This window comes from Triticum aestivum, chromosome 5D (genome assembly GCF_018294505.1).
Source record: "Triticum aestivum cultivar Chinese Spring chromosome 5D, IWGSC CS RefSeq v2.1, whole genome shotgun sequence".
NCBI classification, from domain to species: domain Eukaryota; kingdom Viridiplantae; phylum Streptophyta; class Magnoliopsida; order Poales; family Poaceae; genus Triticum; species Triticum aestivum.
This window is the reverse complement of record NC_057808.1, coordinates 413,246,115-413,271,056: the sequence shown is the minus strand read 5'-3', so window position 1 is coordinate 413,271,056 and position 24,942 is coordinate 413,246,115. Positions and strand designations below refer to the sequence as shown.

The following is a 24,942-nucleotide window of genomic DNA, read 5'->3' as shown; positions in this document are numbered from 1 at the left end:
TTTTCTCCCTGTCGGCCACGTTCTTTCGAGAGCAACTAGTTAACAAGCGCTTCTTCGGGAGCCTCGCAACGATCAGCGCCACTTAGTGCGTTCTCAGTCATCCGCCACGTGTCGCGCTTTGTACGCTCCCTTCAGATTTTTTTTTCCACACGCGTTTTCGGTTTTTTAAACGGTTTTTTCGACGTTTTGGTTTTCCCCCGGTCTTCCTTAGGTTTGCGACCAAAAAAATTTTCGAAATTTTTTTTTACGTGAAAAAACGTGTTTTTTTTTTTCCCTTTTGCGAAAAGTCACGGTTTTTCTTCCGCGAGAGTCACGACTCTCGCTCACGGCCGTGCCTTTCGGAAACCAAAAAAACGTGTTTTCTGTTTTTTTTCCTTTCTCGAGAGTCACGGTTTTACTTCCGCGAGAGACACGGTTGTGCTTTCGCGAGAGTCACGGCCGTGCCTCTCGGAAAGGGAAAAACAAAACGCGTTTTCTGTTTTTTTTTCTTTCGCGAGAGTCACGGTTTTGCTTTCGCGAGAGTCATGGCCGTGTCTCTCGGAAAGGGAAAAAAATACGCGTTTTCTGTTTTTTTTTCTTTCACGAAAGTCACGGTTTTGCTTTCGCCAGAGGCACGGTTGTGCTTTCGCGAGAGTCACGGGCGTGCCTCTTTCGGAAAGAAAAAAAACGAGTTTTCTATTTTTTTTCTTCCACGAGAGTCACGGTTTTGCTTCCCCGAGAGGCACGGTTGTGATTTCACGAAAGGCACAGGCGTGCCTCTTTCAGAAAGGGAAAAACCATGCTCCCGGTTGGGTTTTTTGTCTAGTTTTTCTCGTTGGTTTTTTTTCATGAAAAAAAAGTTCGTCAAAACCTATCAACATTGGATCTAGTTTTGAAGATCTCTACGCGAGGAATCCAATGGTGAAAACGGTTTGAGATTTGGACGCACGGTTTAAGAGATAAAAACTTGTGAATAAACGGATCTTAGAAAAAGGGAAAACTACCAGGTTGCGACAAGTGGCGCGCTGCATGTGCGCCACTTGTCGTGACCTGGGAAGGTGGAGTGTTCTTTGCAACGAGTACTCCTTAATTAGTGATTTCGCGTTCTTTCGGCTCATTCGAACCGCACAGCCTTCCGTATTTTCAGTCATCCAAATTATCCGCAGCACAGAGGCAACGCCAACATTGACCAGACGTATGTAATTTTACCCTTAAAGCATGGTTAATAGTATAGCCAATTGCTGGCTATAAGCCATTGCCATGTCATGTATAGCCCATCTTGTAGCCAATATGTACAATAGTTGATTAGAAGAGTGTACTACTCTATTCGCCAAAAAAAGAGTGTACTAGTACTTTTTTATTATATGGCCCATCTTTCACTCTCACAAAGTGCCTAGGAGCACGTGCTATAGCTGACTCTTCACCAAGAGCCCGCTTACCTTCTCTCTCCCATTTTCTTTCCTCCAACTAAGCAAAAATATACAGTTTATTTCTTATAGCCAGCTTTTTTTAGACTAAACACACTTTATTAATCATAAAAGTTCATAGGAATACAATGAATGTCTGGTGGGTTTATAAGCCATACATGGCGACCATAATCTAGTCCGAAAGCGTGTTTAGCGAGGCTATGTGCCTCGATATTTGTCGATCTGCCCTCAAATATGAAGGTGCATTGATCAAAGTCCTGTGCCGTCTCATTGACCTCCTTGACAGTACTAGCATATAATCCTCCTGTGCCTTCTTTGATGTCCCTGATCACACCCTGGCAGTCCGAAGCAATAACAAGCCGGGGAAGATCCAAGTCCGACGCTAGAGCAAGCGCCTCACGACACGCCAAGGCTTCCAGAGTAGCTGGATCCACCACTCCTGGAATCTTGATCACCGAGGCTCCTAGGAATACTGTTGGAAATATGCCCTAGAGGCAATAATAAATTGGTTATTATTATATTTCCTTGTTCATGATAATCGTTTATTATCCATGCTAGAATTGTATTGATAGGAAACTCAGATACATGTGTGGATACATAGACAACACCATGTCCCTAGTAAGCCTCTAGTTGACTAGCTCGTTGATCAATAGATGGTTACGGTTTCCTGACCATAGACATTGGATGTCGTTGATAACGGGATCACATCATTAGGAGAATGATGTGATGGACAAGACCCAATCCTAAGCCTAGCACAAGATCGTGTAGTTCGTTTGCTAAGAGCTTTTCTAATGTCAAGTATCATTTCCTTAGACCATGAGATTGTGCAACTCCCGGATACCGTAGGAATGCTTTGGGTGTACCAGACGTCACAACGTAACTGGGTGGCTATAAAGGTGCACTACAGGTATCTCCGAAAGTGTCTGTTGGGTTGGCACGAATCGAGACTGGGATTTGTCACTCCGTGTAAACGGAGAGGTATCTCTGGGCCCACTCGGTAGGACATCATGATAATGTGCACAATGTGACCAAGGATTTGATCACGGGGTGATGTGAGTTACGGAACGAGTAAAGAGACTTGCCGGTAACGAGATTGAACAAGGTATCGGGATACCGACAATCGAATCTCGGGCAAGTAACATACCGATAGACAAAGGGAATTATATACGGGATTGATTGAATCCCCGACATCGTGGTTCATCCGATGAGATCATCGTGGAACATGTGGGAGCCAACATGGGTATCCAGATCCCGCTGTTGGTTATTAGCCGGAGAACGTGTCGGTCATGTCTGCATGGTTCCCGAACCCGTAGGGTCTACACACTTAAGGTTCGATGACGCTAGGGTTATAGGGAATAGATATACGTGGTTACCGAATGTTGTTCGGAGTCCCGGATGAGATCCCGGACGTCACGAGGAGTTCCGTAATGGTCCGGAGGTAAAGATTTATATATGGGAAGTCCTGTTTTGGTCACCGGAAAAGTTTCGGGTGCTATCGGTAACGTACCGGGACCACCGGGAGGGTCCCGGGGGTCCACCAGGTGGGGCCACCGACCCCAGAGGGCTGCGTGGGCCAAGTGTGGGAGGGGACCAGCCCCAGGTGGGCTGGTGCGCCCCCCCACAAGAGGCCCAGGGCGCAGGAAGGGGGGGAAGGGGGAAACCCTAGGCTCAGATGGGCCTTAGGCCCATCTAGTGGGGCGCCCCCCTCTCTCCCCCCCTTGGCCGCCCCCAACTCCCATCTAGGGCTGGCCGCACCCCTTGGGGGGGGGGATTCCTAGATGGGGGCGCAGCCCCTCCCCCTCCCCTATATATAGTGGGGGTTTTGGGGCTGCCATAGACATGAGACTTCCTCTCTCTTGGCGCAGCCCTACCCCTCTCCCTCCTCCTCCTCTCCCGAGGTGCTTGGCGAAGCCCTGCAGGATTGCCACGCTCCTCCACCACCACCACGCCGTCGTGCTGCTGCTGGATGGAGTCTTCCCCAACCTCTCCCTCTCTCCTTGCTGGATCAAGGCGTGGGAGACGTCACCGGGCTGCACGTGTGTTGAACGCGGAGGCGCCGTGGTTCGGCGCTTAGATCGGAATCAACCGTGATCTGAATCGCTACGAGTACGACTCCTTCATCCGCGTTCTTGCAACGCTTCCGCATCGCGATCTACAAGGGTATGTAGATGCACTCCCCTTCCCCTCGTTGCTAGATTACTCCATAGATTGATCTTGGTGATGCGTAGAAAATTTTGAATTTGGCATCATGAGCTAGGTCTATGCGTAGTTTCTATGCACGAGTAGAACACAAAGTAGTTGTGGGCGTCGATGTTGTCAATTTACTTGCCGTTACTAGTCTTATCTTGATTCGGCAGCATCGTGGGATGAAGCGGCCCGGACCGACCTTACACGTACACTTACGTGAGACAGGTTCCACCGACTGACATGCACTAGTTGCATAAGGCGGCTAGCGGGTGTCTGTCTCTCCCACTTTAGTCGGATCGGATTCAATGAAAAGGGTCCTTATGAAGGGTAAATAGAAATTGGCATATCACGTTGTGGCTTTTGCGTAGGTAAGAAACGTTCTTGCTAGAAACCCATAGCAGCCACGTAAAACATGCAACAACAATTAGAGCACGTCTAACTTGTTTTTGCAGGGTATGCTATGTGATGTGATATGGCCAAAAGGATGTGATGAATGATATATGTGATGTATGAGATTGATCATGTTCTTGTAATAGGAATCACGACTTGCATGTCGATGAGTATGACAACCGGCAGGAGCCATAGGAGTTGTCTTAATTTATTGTATGACCTGCATGTCAATGAAAACACCATGTAATTACTTTACTTTATTGCTAACCGTTAGCCATAGTAGTAGAAGTAATAGTTGGCGAGACAACTTCATGAAGACACGACGATGGAGATCATGATGATGAAGATCATGGTGTCATGCCGGTGACGAAGGTGATCATGCCGCGCCTCGAAGATGGAGATCTAAGGCGCAAGATGATATTGGCCATATCACGTCACCTTGTGATTTGCATGTGATGTTTATCATGTTTACATCTTATTTGCTTAGAACGACGGTAGCATAAAAAAGACGATCCCTCACTAAAATTTCAAGAGACGTGTTCCCCCTAACTGTGCACCGTTGCGAAGGTTCGTTGTTTCGAAGCACCACGTGATGATCGGGTGTGATAGATTCTAACGTTCGAATACAACGGGTGTTGACGAGCCTAGCATGTACAGACATGGCCTCGGAACACATGCGAAACACTTAGGTTGACTTGACGAGCCTAGCATGTACAGACATGGCCTCGGAACACAAGAGATCGAAAGGTCGAACATGAGTCGTATAGTAGATGCGATCAACATGGAGATGTTCACCGATGATGACTAGTCCGTCTCACGTGATGATCGGACACGGCCTAGTTTGACTCGGATCATGTATCACTTAGATGACTAGAGGGATGTCTATCTGAGTGGGAGTTCATTAAATAATCAGATAAACTTAATTATCATGAACATAGCCAAAAGGTCTTTGCAAATTATGTCATAGCTTACGCTTTAGTTCTACTGTTTGAGATATGTTCCTAGAGAAAATTTAGTTGAAAGTTGATAGTAGCAATTATGCGGACTGGGTCCGTAAACTGAGGATTGTCCTCATTGCTGCACAGAAGGCTTGTGTCCTTAATGCACCGCTCGGTGTGCTGAACCTCAGCGTCGTCTGTAGATGTTGCGAAACATCTGACATACACGTTTTGATGACTGCATGATAGTTCAGTGCGTAATGCTAACGGTTTAGAATTGTGGCACCATAGACGTTTTTGAAACGTTGCAGAACATATGAGATGTTCCGAAAACTAAAATTGGGATTTCAGACTAGTGCCCACGTCAAGAGGTATGAGACCTCTGACAAGTTTCTTAAGCCTGCAAACTAAGGGAGAAAAGCTCAATCGTTGAGCATGTGCTCAGATTGTCTGAGTACTACAATCACTTGAATCGAGTGGGAGTTAATCTTCCAGATGAGATAGTGATGGTTCTCCATAGTCACTGCCACCAAGCTATTAGAGCTTCGTGATGAACTATAACATATCAGGGATAGACATGATGATCCTTGAGCAACTCGCGATGTTTGACACCGCGAAAGTAGAAATCAAGAAGGAGCATCAATTGTTGATGGTTAGTAAAACCACTAGTTTCTAGAAGGCAAGGGCAAAAGGGACACTTCATGAAACAGCAAATCATTTGCTGCTCTAGTGAAGAATCCCAAGGTTGAACCCAAACCCGAGACTAAGTGCTTCTGTAATGAGGGGAACGGTCACTGAAGCAGAACTACCCTAGATACTTGGTAGATGAGAAGGCAAGCAAGGTCGACAGAAGTATATTGGATATACATTATATGAATGTGTACTTTACTAGTACTCCCAGCAGCACCAGGGTATTAAATACCGGTTCGGTTGCTAAGTGTTAGTAACTCGAAATAAAAGCTGCGGAATAAACGGAGACTAGCTAAAGGTGAGATGACGATATGCGTTGGAAGTGTTTCCAAGGTTGATGTGGTCAAGCATCGCATGCTCCCTCCACCATCGAGATTGGTGTTAAACCTAAATAATTGTTATTTGGAGTTTGCGTTGAGCATAAACATGATTGGATTATGTTTATCGCAATACGGTTATTCATTTAAGGAGAATAATGGTTACTATGTTTATTTGAATAATACCTTCAATGGTCTTGCACCTAAAATGAATCTCGATCGCAGTGATACACATGTTCGTGCCAAAAGATATAAAATAGTAATGATAGTACCACATACTTGTGGCACTGCCATTTGAGTCATATTGGTATAGAACGCATGAAGAAGCTCCATGTAGATGGATCTTTGGACTCACTCGTTTTTTGAAAAGAATGAGACATGCGAACCATGTCTATTGGTATATATGCATGAAGAAACTCCATGCAGATGGATCGTTTGGACTCACTTGATTTTGAATCACTTGAGACATGCAAATCATACCACATGGGCAAGATGACTGAAAGGCCTCGTTTTCAGTAAGATGGAACAAGAGAGCAACTTGTTGGAAGTAATACATTTGATGTGTGCAGTCCAATGAGTGCTGAGGCACGCAGTGGATATCGTTATGTTCTTACTTCACAGATGATTTGAGTAGATGCTGAGTGTATTTACTTGATGAAACACAAGTCTGAATTATTGAAAGGTTCAAGTAATTTTAGAGTGAAGTTGAAGATCGTCGTGACAAGAGGATAAAATGTCTGTGATATGATCATAGAGATGAGTATCTGAGTTACGAGTTTGGCACACAATTAAGACATTGTGGAAATTGTTTCACGACTAATAGCGCCTGGAACACCAGAGTGTGATGGTGTGTCCGAACAGCATAACTGCACCCTATTGGATATGGTGCATACCATGATGTCTCTTATCGAATTACCACTATCGTTTATGGGTTAGGCATTAGAGACAACCGCATTCACTTTAAATAGGGCACCACGCAATTCCGTTGAGACGACACCGTATGACCTATGGTTTAGAGAAACCTAAGCTGTCGTTTCATAAAAGTTTGGGGCTGTGATGCTTATGTGAAAAAGTTTCAGGCCGATAAGCTCGAACCCAAAGCGGATAAATGCATCTTCATAGAATACCCAAAACAATTGGGTATACCTCCTATTTCAGATCTGGAAGCAAAAGTAATTGCTTCTAGAAACGAGTCCTTTCTCGAGGAAAAGTTTCTCTCGAAAGAATTGAGTGGGAGGATGGTGGAAACTTGATAAGGTTATTGAACCGTCACTTCAACTAGTGTGTAGCAGGGCACAGGAAGTTGTTCCTGTGGCACCTACACCAATTGAAGTGGAAGCTTATGATAGTGATCATGAAACTTCAGGATCAAGTCACTACCAAACCTCGTAGGACGACGAGGATGCGTGCTACTTCAGAGTGGTACGTGATCCTGTCTTGGAAGTCATGTTGCTAGACAACACTGAACCTACGAGCTATGGAGAAGCGATGGTGGGCCCATATTCTGACAAATGGTTAGAAGCCATGAAATCCGAGATAGGATCCATGTATCAAAACAAAGCATGGACTTTGGTGAACTTGCCCGATGATTGGCAAGCCATTGAGATAAATGGATCTTTAAGAAGAAGACGGACGTGGACGGCAATGTTACCGTCTATGAAGCTCGACTTGTGGCAAAGAGTATTTTCACAAGTTCAAGGAGTTGACTACGATGAGAGTTTCTCATCCGTAGCGATGCTTAAGTCTGTCGGAATCATGTTAGCATTAGCTGCATTTATGAAATCTGGCAGATGGATGTCAAAACAAGTTTCCTTACCAGTTTTCGTAAGGAAAGGTTGTATGTGATACAATCAGAAAGGTTTTGTCGATCCTAAGGATGCTAAAAGGTATGCTAGCTCCAGCGATCCTTCCATGGACTAGAGCAAGCATCTCGGAGTCAGAATATACGCTTTGATGGAGTGATCAAAGTTTTTTGGATTATACAAAGTTTGTTAGAAACTTGTATTTACAATAAAGTGAGTGGGAGCGCTACAACATTTCTGATAAGTATATGTGAATGACATATTGTTGATCCGAAATGATGTAAAATTTCTGGAAAGCATACAGGGTTGTTTGAAAGGAGTTTTTCAAAGGAAGACCTGGATAAAGCTGCTTACATATTGGGCATCAAGATCTATAGAGATAGATCAAGACGCCTGATGATACTTTCAAAGAACGCACACCTTGACATGATTTTGAAAGAGTTCAAAATAGACCAACAAAGAAGGAGTTCTTGGCTGTGTTACAAGGTGTGAGTATTGAGTAAGACTCAAGACCTGACCACGGTAGAAGAGAGAGAAAGGACAAAGGTCGTCCCCTATGCTTTAGACGTAGGCTCTACAGTATGCTATGCTGTGTACCGCACATGAAATGTGCCTTGCCATGAGTTGGTCAAGGGGTACAATAGTGATCCGGGAATGGATCACATGACAGCGGTCGAACTTATCCTTAGTATCTAGTGGACTAAGGAATTTTCTCGATTATGGAGGTGAAAAGGAGTTCGTCGTAAAGGGTTACGTCGATGCGAACTTTGACACTAATCCGGATGACTCTGAGTAGTAAACCAGATTCGTATAGTAGAGCATTTATTTGAAATGGCTCCAAGTAGCGCGTGGTAGCATCCACAAGATGACATAGATATTCGTAAAGCACACACGGATCTGAAAGGTTCAGACCCGTTGACTAATAACCTCTCTCACAAGCATAACATGATCAAACCAGAACTCATTGAGTGTTAATCACATAGTGATGTGAACTAGATTGTTGACTCTAGTAAACTCTTTGGATGTTGGTCACATGGTGATGTGACCTGTGAGTGTTAATCACATGGTGATGTGAACTAGATTATTGACTCTAATGCAAGTGGGAGACTGTTGGAAATATGCCCTAGAGGCAATAATAAATTGGTTATTATTATATTTCCTTGTTCATGATAATCGTTTATTATCCATGCTAGAATTGTATTGATAGGAAACTCAGATACATGTGTGGATACATAGACAACACCATGTCCCTAGTAAGCCTCTAGTTGACTAGTTCGTTGATCAATAGATGGTTACGGTTTCCTGACCATAGACATTGGATGTCGTTGATAACGGGATCACATCATTAGGAGAATGATGTGATGGATAAGACCCAATCCTAAGCCTAGCACAAGATCGTGTAGTTCGTTTGCTAAGAGCTTTTCTAATGTCAAGTATCATTTCCTTAGACCATGAGATTGTGCAACTCCCGGATACCGTAGGAATGCTTTGGGTGTACCAGACGTCACAACGTAACTGGGTGGCTATAAAGGTGCACTACAGGTATCTCCGAAAGTCTCTGTTGGGTTGGCACGAATCGAGACTGGGATTTGTCACTCTGTGTAAACGGAGAGGTATCTCTGGGCCCACTCGGTAGGACATCATGATAATGTGCACAATGTGACCAAGGAGTTAATCACGGGATGATGTGAGTTACGGAACGAGTAAAGAGACTTGCCGGTAACGAGATTGAACAAGGTATCGGGATACCGACGATCGAATCTCGGGCAAGTAACATACCGATAGACAAAGGGAATTGTATACGGGATTGATTGAATCCCCGACATCGTGGTTCATCCGATGAGATCATCGTGGAACATGTGGGAGCCAACATGGGTATCCAGATCCCGCTGTTGGTTATTGGCCGGAGAACGTGTCGGTCATGTCTGCATGGTTCCCGAACCCGTAGGGTCTACACACTTAAGGTTCGATGACGCTAGGGTTATAGGGAATAGATATACGTGGTTACCGAATGTTGTTCGAAGTCCCGGATGAGATCCCGGACGTCACGAGGAGTTCCGGAATGGTCCGGAGGTAAAGATTTATATATGGGAAGTCCTGTTTTGGTCACCGGCAAAGTTTCGGGTGCTATCGGTAACATACCGGGACCACCGGGAGGGTCCCGGGGGTCCACCAGGTGGGGCCACCGGCCCCAGAGGGCTGCGTGGGCCAAGTGTGGGAGGGGACCAGCCCCAGATGGGCTGGTGCGCCCCCCCACAAGAGGCCCAGGGCGCAGGAAGGGGGGAAGGGGGAAACCCTAGGCTCAGATGGGCCTTAGGCCCATCTAGTGGGGCGCCCCCCTCTCTCCCCCCCTTGGCCGCCCCCAACTCCCATCTAGGGCTGGCGCACCCCTTGGGGGGGGAACCCTAGATGGGGGCGCAGCCCCTCCCCCTCCCCTATATATAGTGGGGGTTTTGGGGCTGCCATAGACATGAGACTTTCTCTCTCTTGGCGCAGCCCTACCCCTCTCCCTCCTCCTCCTCTCCCGAGGTGCTTGGCGAAGCCCTGCAGGATTGCCACGCTCCTCCACCACCACCACGCCATCGTGCTGCTGCTGGATGGAGTCTTCCCCAACCTCTCCCTCTCTCCTTGCTGGATCAAGGCGTGGGAGACGTCACCGGGCTGCACGTGTGTTGAACGCGGAGGCGCCGTGGTTCGGCGCTTAGATCGGAATCAACCGCGATCTGAATCGCTACGAGTACGACTCCTTCATCCGCGTTCTTGCAACGCTTCCGCATCGCGATCTAAAAGGGTATGTAGATGCACTCCCCTTCCCCTCGTTGCTAGATTACTCCATAGATTGATCTTGGTGATGCGTAGAAAATTTTGAATTTCCACTACGTGCCCCAACAAATACACCCGTATCATCTCTGCATACTGCGCTGAACGTACCATCAAGGGTATTTCTCGCCGTTGCTCCATCAACTCTGATCTTCGCCACTCCCGGCGGCGGTGGTATCCATTTAGCCTAAACCTGGACCCGGTTTGGGTTCACAGCTCCTCGAGTCACTTTGGGCTTGCATTCCTCGATTTCCCGGATATACTTTGAGATGAAGCTATGCGTTAACAAAGGACTCTGGAATATGTTCTCATGCAGCGCCTGTCTCTGTGAGTGCCAAAGCGCCCACATGGTGACCGCGACCTGAGTAAACTCTGTCGGCGAAAGCATTTCCATTAGGGCAAACAACCACCTCTTCGCGTCCGGCTCTGTTGTGTTGTTCAAAGCCTCAACTAGCTCCGGATCTTGCAGCGCCCACACACAACGTGCGACTGTGCAGTGTAGTAACGAGTGTTGCCATGAATCTTCTGCCCCGCACAAGCCGCACCGTGTGCTTGTGGACAAGTTTCGGTGATGTAGCAAGTCTGCCGTGGGGATAGATTGCTGAGCAAGCCTCCATAAAAAGATCTTCACCTTGGGGGGTACATTAACTTTCCATAACTGCTCCCATGCCTTTGAGTCCCTGTCAATATCTGAGGAATTAGCTCGGCCTTCTAGCCATGCTTCTCTCCTCATCTTGGTGTTAACCAGCATGCGGTAAGCAGATCTTACGGAGAACATCCCATTCTTTTCATGGATCCAAGACTAGAAGTCCTCAATGTGTCTCGTACACAAGGGTATTGACATAATCACCTGTGCGTCTGTTGGAAGAAAAATCTTTGAGATCGCTGTGCTGTCCCATTGTGCACCTGGCAATATTAGTTCGTTCACCCCTGAGGTGGATTCGCTATTCTGCTCACTATCGGTCTCATATTAGCCGGGCGTGGTAGCCAGTTTTGGTTCCAAATATGTGTGGTTAGGCCATCACCAATGCGCCGGATTAACCCCTGATTTAGCACTTCTCGTCCATCCATGATAGCTCGCCAGATTTGGGAGGGAGCCGAACCCAGCTTCGCGCTCAAGAAATCCGTTGTAGGGTGGTACTTTGCTTTCAGGACTCGGGCGCTAAGGGACTGCGGGTCCGTCAAGACTCTCCAGGCTTGTCTCGCTAGCAACTCTAGGTTGAAAAGCTCAATATCCCGAAATCCCAATCCACCGCAGAATTTTGGCATGGTCATAGTGCTCCATGAAACCCAACTCGCTTTCCGTTTCCCTTCCTTGCTACCCCACCAAAACTTTCTGATGAGCGTGTTGATATGCTCACATAGGCCTCGTGGGAGCTTAAAACATGACATGGAGTAAACGCTTTTCCTCCGGCTGACAATAGCTTTTCCATCCACCCCTTAATCTTGCTCCATACTCTATCTTTAAGAAATTTGAAGGCTCCGTTTTTACTCGCTCCCACATCGGTGGGCATGCCCAAATATCTATCAAAAAGAGATTCATTCGGAATATTCAAAATGTTTTTTACCTCCGTTTTCAGCGAATTCGTCGTGCCCTTACTGAAAAACACTGAAGACTTTGCTAAATTTATTCTCTGGCCTGAGGCATTGCAATAACTATCCATCAAGGAAGACAACTCATTTGCTCCAGCTGAACTGGCTTTGATAAACAGCACGCTATCATCTGCAAAAAGCAAGTGGCTTACCGGCGGTGCCGTCGGAGCCACTCGAATACCACTGAGGTGCGATGGTTCATCTTGGGTTTTTAAGAGGCACGAAAGGCCCTTAGCTGCAATCAAAAACAGGTATGGAGAAATTGGGTCTCCCTGACGGATCCCTTTGGATGGTGTGAATTCCTCAAGCTTGTTTCCATTGAATAGGACAGAAAATTTTACCGAAGTCACCATCCTCATGATTGAGGCTACCCAAGTAGGTGCAAAACCCATCTTGGTCATGATAGCCTCAAGGTAGTTCCACTCAACACGGTCATAGGCCTTCATCATATCCAGTTTTACTGCACAATATCTATTCCGTTGGGCCTTGTTCCTTTTCATGAAATGCAGGCATTCATAGGCTGTTATGATATTATCTGTGATTAAACGACCAGGCACAAACGCAGACTACTCTTCTGAGATGATGTCAGGCAATATCTATTTCAATCTGTTGGATAACACCTTGGAGGCAATCTTATATAAAACGTTGCATAAGCTGATGGGTCTAAACTGTGTCAAGTCAGAGGGGTCTTTTACCTTTGGTATTAAAACAAGGATCGTCTCATTGATAGCCTCCGGACCTTCCTCTCCACGCAAAATGTGAAGCACTACTTCAGTTACCTCGCCACCACACAGCTCCCAATGTCGCTAGAAAAAATGCGCCGGGTATCCGTCCGGCCCCGGAGCCTTCGTTGGATACATTTGGAAGAGGGCAGTTTTCACCTCTTATAGCCAGCTGACTCAGCTCTATTGTACTTGCTCTTACGCTGGCCATAGTGGGGGTAACATAACCGGTATCATGCGCTTGGGACTCACAAACATGCTTATGTGGCAGACAATTAAAGAAAGAGAGAGGGTTATAGTAACATAGATAGATACCGTATCATAATAAATGTTATGCTACTATATGTCTTGCATGGCAATAAATGAGAAAGAAGTTGCTATATAATTTTCCGAGAAGTTCTTAAGTCAAACATTAAAGAGACTATGCAAATTTACCTGAATTCTAGTCGTACAAATCAAGCGAAGTCCACTAGAAAAAAGGGCTCTACATGCTGTAATTCTACAAAAATAGCATCAACAACAGTATCTGGCCTGGTAATCACAGCACACACCACAAGAGGCTGCAACACTCGAGTTCAACTAAAACAAAAGCCTGCTCTCTTTCCTCCACAATAATAAGATCGCGTCTTCACTATACAGAAGATGGACTACATAATTAATTTACATCTAAGGGGCCAAGAGAAACACCAACACATTCACCGAGAGCATGTACAGCAGTGGCAGCAAAAGTACCGTCAGGAGAACCCAACCGCGGGCTGTCTCAGTCGAACAGCAGGCGTCGTCGCAGCGACTTGGGCATCCTTTTTGTCAGGTCCACCGGCGGTGATCTTCTCGAGCCAGCTCTCGACGACGACGTCTCGCCCTCGACGACCGGCTTCTTCCCGGCTTCGTCTCCCGCCGCTTTCTTCGACCGGTAAAACTCCTTGATGCTGAGCTGAACCCCGCTGGGTCTTGGGCCCTTTGGCGTCTCCAGCATGCTCTCTGCTAGGCTCAGCTTGGATTTCCGTGATCTTGATTTTGCATCTTTCAGCCTCTGCGACCAATGACATTTTAACCAGTGTTCAAGAGATAAATGTAAGTGCATATATAATGCAAATGTAGCTCGGTATAATGTTCAGGAAGCATCATCATGATTTTACTTCTCGTCCACAGGGAAGAAAGGAAGCAATCGATGTGTACCTGCGCTTCCTGAAACCGCCATGCATCGTTAGGAAATGCAGCATTCACGAGCTGTATATCTTCATCAGTCAATAGAAATACTTGATCATCATCCCTGAGCACTTGTGGCAGATCTGGCTCATCCAACGAGTCGGAAGATTCAATATTCACTGTTGCCTCCTCTTCCTCCTCGTCATCATCCAAAACCACCACCTCAGCACGACTCTCCCCATCTAACTCTGGCTTGTGAGACGCACCACCAGAAACAATACCACCAGTGGCCCTCTTCCATTTGACCAAGTAATAAGAGTGGCCATATTTTATCTTAATACGTTGAATCGAATGGAATTCATATTGGTCACAGAGAAGCAATGATTTGCATGGAGAGGAAGCCATTTTGCGTAAATATATAGTTGATAGCATAGGGAGCATGTGCTGGCGGACATACGATGGCTCCCAGTTCTGCATATAAGTTAGCAAGTCAACCAAATCATCAACTTTAGGCTCAGTCCACTCAAGCTTTGGATCAGCACTCTCTGCAGACAGCACAATAAGGACTCATTTAGTATACGTCGATGAAGACATTCAACATATTTCAATGCAGTCAAATAGTGAAGAAAAAAGTAAGGACAATAACTGGCACTTCCAGTAAGTTCAGAAGCTTCACTTTTAGGTCCAGGTCATATGGAGAAATATTAAAAGCAGTGTTAACCTTTTACCTCTGTCTAAATTGTCATCAGATAGATACAATTTAATTATCTCCTCATTTGGGAAATTTGTCTCAGCAGCTAATCTTTTGCACACCTTGATTTGCCAATTCTCATGTCTTCTCTGTGCTTTCAGATCACGTGCCTAAAATTGATTCCAGTAAAGATACTATTAATAGATAGAGAATTAAGAGCTATAAACCATTTAAAAAGAAGGAATACAGGAAGAAAACAGAAGCATTCTGACAGTGAACAACTCAACAAACCAGTTTTTGTGTGTAATTTAAAGAAGATGATGAATACAGGTATAAGAACACGGATTATGTGAATATAGCAGCAACAGGTAGTGCTATGAAAAAACCTTGACAAGCTTAACCAATAGTTTTTATCCAAATCAGGCATGGTAAATTATACAATACAAGTGTTTTGAACTGAGGAACACACACTGAAACAAGCAATAGTTGCAAGGAAGTTGAGAAGGTTTATGAAAAAAGTACAAAGTTTTGCTTTACAGTAGATCAAGTGAGATTACCTTCTCACAGCTAGGACATTCGCATACGAAACCAGCTGGTTTTTCCATGCAAAATTCTAATGAATCCACCAAGCAATAATTGCATCCAGTCTTGCTGTGATTTTTCTTGCTACCGGGGTGACCACAGTGTGAGCAGTGAGGCGATCTCGCGACTGATGGGCTCTGTGTGGATGGTGATGGTAGATCATCAACATGGGCCTTGTCAAATCCTTCTAGGAATGGATAGATTCCTTTACCAATTTCATGTAATCTGGAGAAGTAGAAATAAGATCAGATTCAGACATGCAATGTTGGGCAACTCATTATGCTACAAATTACAAGAATCTCTCATCAAAGTAAAAAAAACATACTTATCTAAAATCTGATCTTCATCAAATAACCGCACAAATCGAAGTGCAGTCTCGACACCAAAACCAGGCACGCCATGCAAATCATGGTCACTGCCGATAAGAAGTGCCATGGCCACCATTTGTTTCCTCTTCAATCCAATCCCAGACTCAATATCTGCTATGTTGTAGCACTCAAAAGGTTCCTGAAAGAAGTTCCTGATCATCGCACCATGGTACAGGGAAAGTGGAGCAAATCATTCATCTCATGACGTATAACAGAGTGCCTACCTTACAATTCGACCGCATCACTTTTATGACAGTCTTAGCTCCAAAGAGAAAAGCATCACTGTCTGAAGTAATGCAGGCATCCACTTGACCCTCATTGTTCAACTGAGCGCAAAGGGCTTCGGCTTCACCCTTTGCCCACAATACTGGCATCCCAAGATTTGTAAGCAATTCCTATCCGTCACAGAACATGAAAACTGTCAAAGAAAGAACCTTTACCGGTTCCCTAAAGAGCACCGAAATGCATCAGCAAACCTAGATTGGAAACTTACATGGAGTACTAATGAGAGGTCAGAAAGGCTTATAAACACACTCTCACACAGACAAATGATGATAAATTAGTGTAAATACACTGCATTTCAGCCAACCTTTCTGAACCAAAATTAAATTCTGAATCTTGAAAAAGTGAAAACAACATTTGCAAAGACATGGGGGCACTGACCACGCAGTCCTTGACGCATCGCGTGAACATAGCGTTTCTGGCCTTCACCGGCGCCGGGGCACTGGCGTCCCCTTCCGCCTCCGCGCTGGACGACGCAGGCGGGTCCACCCCAGAGCCTCTGAAGAAGCGCGCGGCCCTGGCCTGCGATTTGAGCGGCGACGGCTCGCCGTCCACCACGAACACCGGGAAAGCACCCATCTGCAGCAGTTCCAAAGACAAAGCCAGCCAGTGAGTCAAAAAACAGAGGAATCAAACACAAAGGAGTATTCCCAACACAGATTGGGCCGCGGCCAAATCTCCAAGATTGGCGCTTGAATATCGCGGGATGACCACTGCGGGACGCAGGATGTCCCAATACCTCAATGCAGGAGACTAATCGCCGGGATGACCACTGCCGACGAACGGGAGAAATCGGCGAGGAACAAAACTAGAATCCAGAGACGAGATGGGGGAGAGAGGCCGAAGGGAGAGACGGGGGAGAGAAAGAGAGGGGAAACCAAACGGACCTTGGCGAAGAGGGAGAGCGTCCGGAAGAAGGTGTTGCGGACGTGGGGGCGGCGCGCGTGCGGCGAGCGCGCCCGGATGGCGGTGCTGTGGGAGACGATCCAGAAGGAGAGGTCGACGGCGACGCGGCGGCCGCGGAGGTACCCCGGCCCCTCCTGCCGCGCGTACGGCTTCAGGAGGTCCCAGAAGCTGCCCCCCACGCCCATCTCGCCTCCTCTTCGCCGGCGTCGTCGTCGTCGTCGTTGTCGTCGCCGGACACGGCGGGGGGTTCTAGGGCGCTCGGGCTCAGCGAATCGCGGGTCTCGCCGCTGCGGCTAATGGGCCGTTGGGTGGGTCGGCTCTCGGTGCCAGTGCCAGGTGGGCCTGGCCGCTGTGCGCAGGACGCGTTGCGGCCGTTCGACTAGAAAAACTGAAGCGGTTGCCTTTTGCGCCAGAAACTGAAATGATTTTTAATTGTTCAAAAAAGATTATTTTTTAATAGAAAAAAAATATTTTTTTAACACAGTACAAACATAGATGCTTGATATGTCTCAAAGGTATTTATAATTTTGGATTGTTTCATTCTATTATATTATCACTTTTATGTATTTTTATATTATTTTTCTGGACTAACCTTTTAATTTAGTGCCCAGGGACAGTTTGTTTTTTCTACTCCCTCTGTCCTAAAATAAGTGTCTTACATTTTATACTAACTTTAGTACAAAGTTATACCAAGCGAAGACACTTATTTTGGGACGGAGGGAGTACTTGTTTTCGATTTCGCAGAAAATCTACTAATGTCAAAACAAATGCCAATTTTAAACTTTTTTTCTGGACCGGAAGAGACCATGGAAGCTTCGAGGAAGGAGTAGACGACCACCAGAGGGGCCACACGCCTAGGTGGCGCGCCATCTGAGCTTGTAGGGCCCACATCAACCGTCTTTGCTCGATTCCACCTCTATATATCTCTATAAAGACTGAAATCATCCGTCTTATTTTTAGAAGAATTTTATCGTCGTCACATGTTCCTGTTTCGCGTAGATCCAATCTAAAGGCCTGTTCCAGAGTTCTGCCCGAGGGGGAAGCCATTGCCATAGTCTTTTTCATCAACCTTGATGCATCCATGATGATGTGTGAGTAGTTCCATCAGAACCTTAGGGTCCATAGTAGTGGCTAGATGACTTTCTCTCTTTTGGGGGCTTCAATACAAAGTTCCCATACCTTATCATTTTGGTCGCAGATATTCTACAACAGCTCTGCCAGAACGAGTACCAGGAGGGGAACCTAGTGCACCCCTTGGGAGCCCACGGGCCTTTCCCAATCCTGCAGTACGCGGATGACACGCTCATTCTGTTGAGAGGAGATGTCCAACAAGCGGGAATTATCAAGCGGATTTTGGAAGACTTCGGCAATTTCACTGGTCTTAAGATCAATTATAACAAGAGTACTTTTGTTCCAATTGGATTGGACCAACAAGCTTGTCAAGGTATTGCTGAGGCTTTGAATTGTCAGACTGCAGTCTTCCCTTGCACCTACCTGGGGTTACCACTCTCTCTTAACAAGATACCGCACGGACTGTTGATGCCTGTGATTCAGAAGGTGGACAAGCGCTTGTCTGGTTGGCTAGCAACTTTTCTGTCCTGGGGAGGGCGTCTCACCTTGATTAATGCAGTTTTGGCGGCGATCCCTAGCTATTACATGGGCTGCTTCTTGTGGCCGAGTCAGTCCTTGGAGAAAGTTGATCAAATTTGAGGGGGTTTCTTTGGCAAGGGAAGGATAAGGCCAAGGGGGGGCAGTGCCTTGTCGCTTGGGATGTGGTCACACTCCCAAAAGAGAATGGAGGGCTGGGGTGCGCAGCCTTGCAGCACACAACAAGGCCTTGGTATGCAAGTTTATGGCAAAAGTGCTGCAGCACGAGGATGTGCCGTGTTACAGTTGGTTCGCACAGACATATTGTCAGAAGGAACTATCCTGGACCCCTCACAATCGAGATACTGCTATTTGGAAAGGTTTTAGAACCACAATGCAGATGGTTATGGAAGCTTCCAAATGCAAACTTGGGGGCGGCCAAAGCATTGCCTTCTGGTTTGACCTCTGGCTGGACTGTGGTCGACTTATGGTTGTTTTCCCGACACTTTTTACTTTCGCTATGGCCCAGTTTTGCACAGTTGCTTCACAGTTCAGAGACGGCCAATGGACCCTCCAGCTTCATCCAGATCTATCTTGCACGGCCACACAAGAGCTGGCAGCCCTTGCTGAAATCTTGAGCTATGTGCAGCCGCAGGTTAATACAGCTGACACCAGAATGCCGCTGCTCGTTGACAAGAGCTTGAGCACTTCTTATTTCTACAAGCTTTTCACCTTTCGAGGCAAACTCTATATGCCAGCCAAACTCATTTGGGACAGAATCATACCACATAAATATCGTATCTTTCTGTGGATTGCACTCCGGGACAGACACAACACTAGAGATAATATGGTGAGGAAGCATTGGGATAAAATTGCTCCGCACAATGGCTGCGATCTTTGCCCAGCTGCGGAGACAATGAGCCATATTTTGCTGAGATGCAAACTTGCACAAGCGCTATGGTCCAATTTAGGCCTGCAGGAGTTGGCCACATCTTCCACAGAACCTGAACTTTTTCTGTGCTCGGATCAGCCGAAGGCGCTGCATGGCAAGATGTGGCATATTCTTTTCGCGGCGTGTGCGGTCACCCTTTGGAACGCCAGGAACGCTCGAGTCTTCGACGGATCCTTTTGGCAGGAGCGCCAAGTATACACTGGAGTCACTGAGCTGCTCAAGTTATGGAGCCTGCGTGCCTCACAACATATTAGGCACTACATGTTGGATTGGGCAGCCGCCTTCACTCCAACTTCCCAATAGGTCTGGTGATGGCCTGCTGTACTCCTTTGTGCGGCGTTAACATCACCTTCATGTAAATGACTTTGGTCATTCGGGTTTTTTCGCCCGTTTTGAATGCATAAGGTAGAAAATGCTCTACCTTTTTATTCAAAAAAAAATACAAAGTTCCCGTGAGCCTCTCACATGATCGAGATCAATTAGACGTAATCGATGGTGTGTTTCTTGAGATATAATGAATTATACTAAGCTCTTTTAGGCTGTTTGCAGTTGCTAGGAACTTGAAGTTCGTTTTCTTCTCTGACAGTCTATTTGGTTGCCTGAGGTTGCGATGCTGGCAGGTCCGCTTATGGCCTGGCCAAGAACTCTGTTGTTTTCTTTTCTGCTTCATCAATAAAATGTGGTAGGGGAAAAAGCCTTTTCATTCAAAAAAAAAAAAAGCTTCCGTGGAAAGGTAAGAGCTTGTGCCTGACTGTACCTCTTTTTATTGTTTTGACAGGTGCACCTGACTGTACCATTTTTTTTCGGTGTAAGATGACATTTTCTCTCCACCCTTGCAAAAAAGAAGTGGCTGACTTTTGTTTATTTTCGTACCCCAAAGCACTACATTATGGATTGTCAACCCCAATGGTCGATGAAAGAAACATTTCTAAGTTTCTCACACAAAAAAAAGAGAAAAAAATGGTTCTGTTGTCAACTCCACCAAATTATAGATGCATGTGGACAGGCGCCATGTAGATGTAGTAGTCCTGGACATTATGTATGTAGAAAAAAGAAAACTAAATGGAATATGTATTTAATCTATATTCTTTGCAGGTGTGTAATCTGTTGCTGGTCCGTTAGTTGATGGCTATTTCTCAATAGGATGAGCACAGATAGTATGATACAATATCACAAAAGTCAGACACGGCGATCATTAGCTGGACCTGACACTACCATGATTTAATCCATGGAGAAGTTAAATGGATATATGATAGTGAAAAATACATATAAAATTATCTGCTGCCCAGCTGTGCGTATCAAACTTGATCTCCATCTAATGTTAGCATGGATTTGTTCAGCACCGATTAATAATCAGTTCATCCAACGTGCTGGAATCATTCCCTGATGGAAAGCTATATATACTGAGCACATAGTAGTAGCACACCACCCAGCAACCTTACTACCAAGAACTAATCATCGGTTTCTTGTTGCATCCTGGTATGGTTCACCTCGTTGCTAAAATTCTTTTGTTCTTATCTGAATCTTCCTTTTTTTTCTGACGGAAAACTGTATCGTCGCATCGACCGGTGTGCTTCTCCTATAGGTCCATATAGACCGAGCAAAAAATGGTGAACTTCTCCAAGAAACTAACAACAGACCAGGTTCCAGGATGGGAGGAGTACGTGAAATTTCCTCACTTTTTTGGTCAACTAGACTCTGCTCATCTGTTGTTCTACTCTGTTTTGTCAGTCCTGATGAAACATCATCTGTCTGCTTGTTTCTTTCAGGTACTACTTCAACTACAAATTGCTCAAGGCAAGAGTGAAGGTGTACACGGTGCAGACAAAGCAAGGCAATCACGACCGAAGACGTGTTCTGAAGGATTTCTCAAAGCTGCTTGATGATGAGGTTCCAACTTCTCGGCAGTCCAATCGGCTTCACGCGCCATGAATCTCTCATTTTAAGATGATCTCATGTCGTTCCCCTTTGTTTCAGATTGAGAAGATAGTGCTGTTCATGATAGAACAGCAAGGGCTGATCGCGGCGCGTCTCGAGGAGCTAGGGAAGCGAAGGGCGGTGCTTGAGGACATCCCACTGCTCCAGGAGATAACTGAACTGAGGGAGGACTACAGGGCAGTCGGCCATGATCTTGTCAGGCTTCTGAGGTTCGTCGATCTCAATGCCAACGCGGTCCGGAAGATCCTCAAGAAGTTCGATGAGCGTCTAGGGTATAAGTTCACCGATTACTATGTCAGGAGCAGATCCAACCACCCCTACTCTCAGCTCCAGCAGGTTTTCAAGCATGTGGTGAGTTAATTGGCCAACATCTTTCGGGCTTGCTACTTTCACATTTCAATCTGAAGATGAATTCAACCATTTCAAATTTGTCTGTGAACTTAAAATCTGAAAATTTCTTGTTACAACCATTTAGATTTTATAAACTTGAACTATGAGTAGGGTATTGGAGCCGTTGTGGGGGCATTGTCTCGCAACCTCGGCGACCTCGAGGAGCGTGAAGGAAGTTATCTGAATATCTATGACCAGAACCCACTGGCCATTCCAAAGGTTCTTCAGTCTTGTGCTTTCTCTTTTCAGTGTCATCGTGTTGTTCTTATATGTGGCTAAAAATGATAAAATCTTGTATGTGGTGGCACCTGAAGGACCCCATAATCGACATGATCAAGGCGACGGCGGACAAGCTGACCAACTCGACCAACTTCCTGCGGTTCCTGGGGCAGCACGCGCTGATCAGGCAGGGGAGCATCGCCGACGACTCGCCGGAGGAGCAGCAGGTGTCGGAGGACAAGTACCACTTCATCTCCCTGGTGCTCAACCTGGCCAACACCTTCCTCTACATGGTGAACACGTACATCGTCGTCCCCACGGCCGACGACTACGCCACCAGCCTCGGCGCCGCCGCCACGGTCTGCGGCGTCATCATCGGCTCCATGGCCGTGGCGCAGCTCTTCTCCTCCGTCTACTTCAGCGCCTGGTCCAACCGCTCCTACTTCCGCCCGCTGCTCTTCAGCAGCGTCGTGCTCCTCCTCGGCAACGTCATGTACGCCCTCGCCTACGACCTCGACTCCCTCGCCATCCTCCTCGCCGGCCGCGTGCTGTGCGGGATGGGGTCGGCGAGGGCCGTCAACCGGAGGTACATCAGCGACTGCGTTCCGCAGAGGATCCGGATGCAGGCGTCCGCGGCGTTCGTCAGCGCCAGCGCCCTCGGCATGGCCTGCGGCCCGGCGATCGCCGGCCTGCTCCAGGTCAACTACAGGGTGTATGCGGTCACCATCAACCAGGACACCTTGCCTGGCTGGGTCATGGCGTTTGGCTGGCTCGCGTACCTGGTCTGGCTGTGGATCTCGTTCAAAGAGCCGGTTCTCGGCGACGCCGACGAAGAAGGTCGCCGTCAGGGCTCCTCTGGCGGCTCCTCCAGCTTAGGATACCGGAAGCAAGGGCTTGCGGGTGAATACCTGCTGAAGCAGGACGCTCAGGGCGAGAGCGACCAGGAGGAGACGCCGGCTCCGGCGGCGGCGCCGTCGATCGGCGAGGCGTACGGGCTGCTGACGCCGTCGGTGAAGGTGCAGCTGCTGATCTACTTCATGCTCAAGTTCTCCATGGAGATTCTGCTGTCGGAGTCGAGCGTGGTGACGAGCTACTACTTCGGGTGGAACACGAGCTCGGTGGCGGTGTTCCTGGCGGCGCTGGGGCTGACGGTGCTCCCCATCAACGCCGTGGTGGGCACCTACATCAGCAACATGTTCGAGGACCGGCAGATCCTGGTGGCGTCGGAGGCGGTGCTGCTGGCGGGCGTGGCGCTGAGCTTCCACGTGCCGGGGACGGCGTACACGGCGGCGCAGTACGTGTGCTCGGCGCTGCTGACGTTCGTGGCGGCGGAGGTGCTGGAGGGGGTGAACCTGTCGCTGCTGTCGCAGGTGATGCCGGCGCGGCTGTCCCGCGGGACGTGGAACGGCGGGCTGCTGTCGACCGAGGCCGGCACGCTGGCGCGGGTGGCCGCCGACGGGACCATCACGCTGGCCGGGTACCTGGGGCAGGGGGCGCTGCTGAACGCCACGCTGCTGCCGTCGCTGCTCATCTGCGCCGCGTCCATCGCCGCCACGCTCTCCACCTACAACTCGCTCTTCTACTAGCCAGCCAGCGAGCGAGCGCCTCCGTCACGGTGTCACGGTGTGTGTTTTGTGTTGTGTTGTTTGTGACTCGCGAGGTGTGGGCGTGTGCTGCTCGGAACGTGGGATGGCTCGGGGCACACGGCAAACCAATTGGACGGTGCGTCAGGTTGGATCCATTTCGCAGCGATTTGTGAGGATAAGAGTTCCCCCTCCCTCCCTCCCTCCCTCCCTCGCCACGGGCCCGCCTCCTCCGGCCGCCGCTTCAGTGGAGGGGACGACGTCTCGTGCGAATATATCACCGCTGTTCTCCCCCTCCCTCTCCCTCGCCTCCAGCTTGTGGCTTGGGGCAGTCGGCTCGATCGTATAGTCGATTTTCGGATAGGCGGTCTTAGGATATGGTGATCGGCTCCTGCAGAAGGCTTGTTGTCTTGAAGCGAGCTTCACTGTTGAAGGTTGGCGGCCGTGCTCTTCTTCCTCGATGAAGATGGCGGTGCCGGTAATTGGCGGACACTCGGATGATCCCCAACCGACATGCCACATAGACTCAATGTTGTACACTATGGCGGGTTGTTTCATCCGCTCGAAAAGTAGTGATGGTGCTCCTCCAGTTCTAGGTTTGATGGTTTGTCCCTCTCTTTTCGATGGTGTTGTACTTGCGGTGGTGACCGGGAGATAATCCTGCGAGGCACAGGTGATATGGAGTCAATTGTAATTTGTCCTTTTTGGTAGTCCTTTTTGCCAAGCTTCATCACATTGTTGTTCTTGATGTCTCGTGTGGGCTCCACGTTTTTGTCCACGTATTTGAAATGCGTGGCTACTGTTTTTATAAGTTTACTATCATATCTTATGTTCGGACAAACTCCACTAGCAAGCATTAGTAACCATTTTCTACCGCTGAAGGTTGAAAATCAGAATTGTTGTAACCGTTAGATTCGCAATTTTGTCTTATCCGAACATGAGAGCCTCTCTGCAATGCAACTTGTGTCAGTGCAAGTAGCCTTTAATCACGTTGTATTTAATTCTGACATGTATACGTTTACATAATATATATTTTTGTAAAAGTTCTTAAGTATTTCAAACATAAAATACAATATTTATATTCTATGCAATTTTATTAAAAAAATCAAATATCCAATTCATGATAAATGTGAACTACAAAACTGGGCAGAAAAAGGACCCTGATAACGCCCTGACGTTCGGTCTGGGAGCTCCCCAGATCGAACAATTCGTTAACGAGAAATGCCGGTGTGGTGCGTCGGTGCCCGGCACCCTTGTATCTCGCCCTAGGTGTGTGTTCTTGCCTTGGATGTGTGGTGTGTAGTGATGGTGTGTGTTTGTATCGGCTCTCGGTTGTAATCGATGATGGATGCTTTATAATATAAAGCGGGGGGAAACCATTTTTCCTAACGAGAAGTGCCCCAACACGAACGGCCTCCTCCAGGGCCTAC

At 47.3% G+C, this 24,942-nt stretch overlaps 2 protein-coding genes across 2 annotated transcripts; one reads left to right on the top strand and one right to left on the bottom strand.

The window, feature by feature from the left end:
• Positions 1 to 13,327: 13,327 nt before the first annotated feature.
• Positions 13,328 to 17,175, bottom strand: LOC123122237 (flap endonuclease GEN-like 1). Its single transcript, XM_044542384.1, has 8 exons — positions 16,825 to 17,175; positions 16,319 to 16,516; positions 15,880 to 16,050; positions 15,613 to 15,794; positions 15,263 to 15,512; positions 14,743 to 14,875; positions 14,045 to 14,559; positions 13,328 to 13,898 (listed from the first exon to the last, which is right to left on the bottom strand). Exons 1-8 carry the CDS (start codon positions 17,026 to 17,028, stop codon positions 13,626 to 13,628), a joined length of 1,926 nt encoding a protein of 641 aa, XP_044398319.1. The 5' UTR covers positions 17,029 to 17,175; the 3' UTR covers positions 13,328 to 13,625.
• Positions 17,176 to 20,989: 3,814 nt separating this feature from the next.
• LOC123125203 (SPX domain-containing membrane protein OsI_32082-like) lies at positions 20,990 to 23,515 on the top strand. The gene is made up of 5 exons (XM_044545730.1): positions 20,990 to 21,042; positions 21,152 to 21,272; positions 21,360 to 21,671; positions 21,822 to 21,929; positions 22,025 to 23,515. Exons 1-5 carry the CDS (start codon positions 20,990 to 20,992, stop codon positions 23,513 to 23,515), a joined length of 2,085 nt encoding a protein of 694 aa, XP_044401665.1.
• The last annotated feature ends 1,427 nt before the right edge of the window (positions 23,516 to 24,942 follow it).

What these genes read in the sequence shown, in the direction of transcription:
- LOC123122237 (XM_044542384.1), bottom strand. Translation starts at nt 17,028, where the DNA reads ATGGGCGTGGGGGGCAGCTTCTGGGACCTCCTGAAGCCGTACGCGCGG. An exon ending in GAAGATCAGATTTTAGATAA is followed by an intron (nt 15,513 to 15,612) that starts GTATGTTTTTTT and finishes CTACTTCTCCAG; the next exon opens with ATTACATGAAATTGGTAAAG. An exon ending in AATGTCCTAGCTGTGAGAAG is followed by an intron (nt 14,876 to 15,262) that starts GTAATCTCACTT and finishes AATCAATTTTAG; the next exon opens with GCACGTGATCTGAAAGCACA.
- LOC123125203 (XM_044545730.1), top strand. Translation starts at nt 20,990, where the DNA reads ATGGTGAACTTCTCCAAGAAACTAACAACAGACCAGGTTCCAGGATGG. An exon ending in CAGGTTCCAGGATGGGAGGA is followed by an intron (nt 21,043 to 21,151) that starts GTACGTGAAATT and finishes TGTTTCTTTCAG; the next exon opens with GTACTACTTCAACTACAAAT. An exon ending in ACCCACTGGCCATTCCAAAG is followed by an intron (nt 21,930 to 22,024) that starts GTTCTTCAGTCT and finishes TGGCACCTGAAG; the next exon opens with GACCCCATAATCGACATGAT.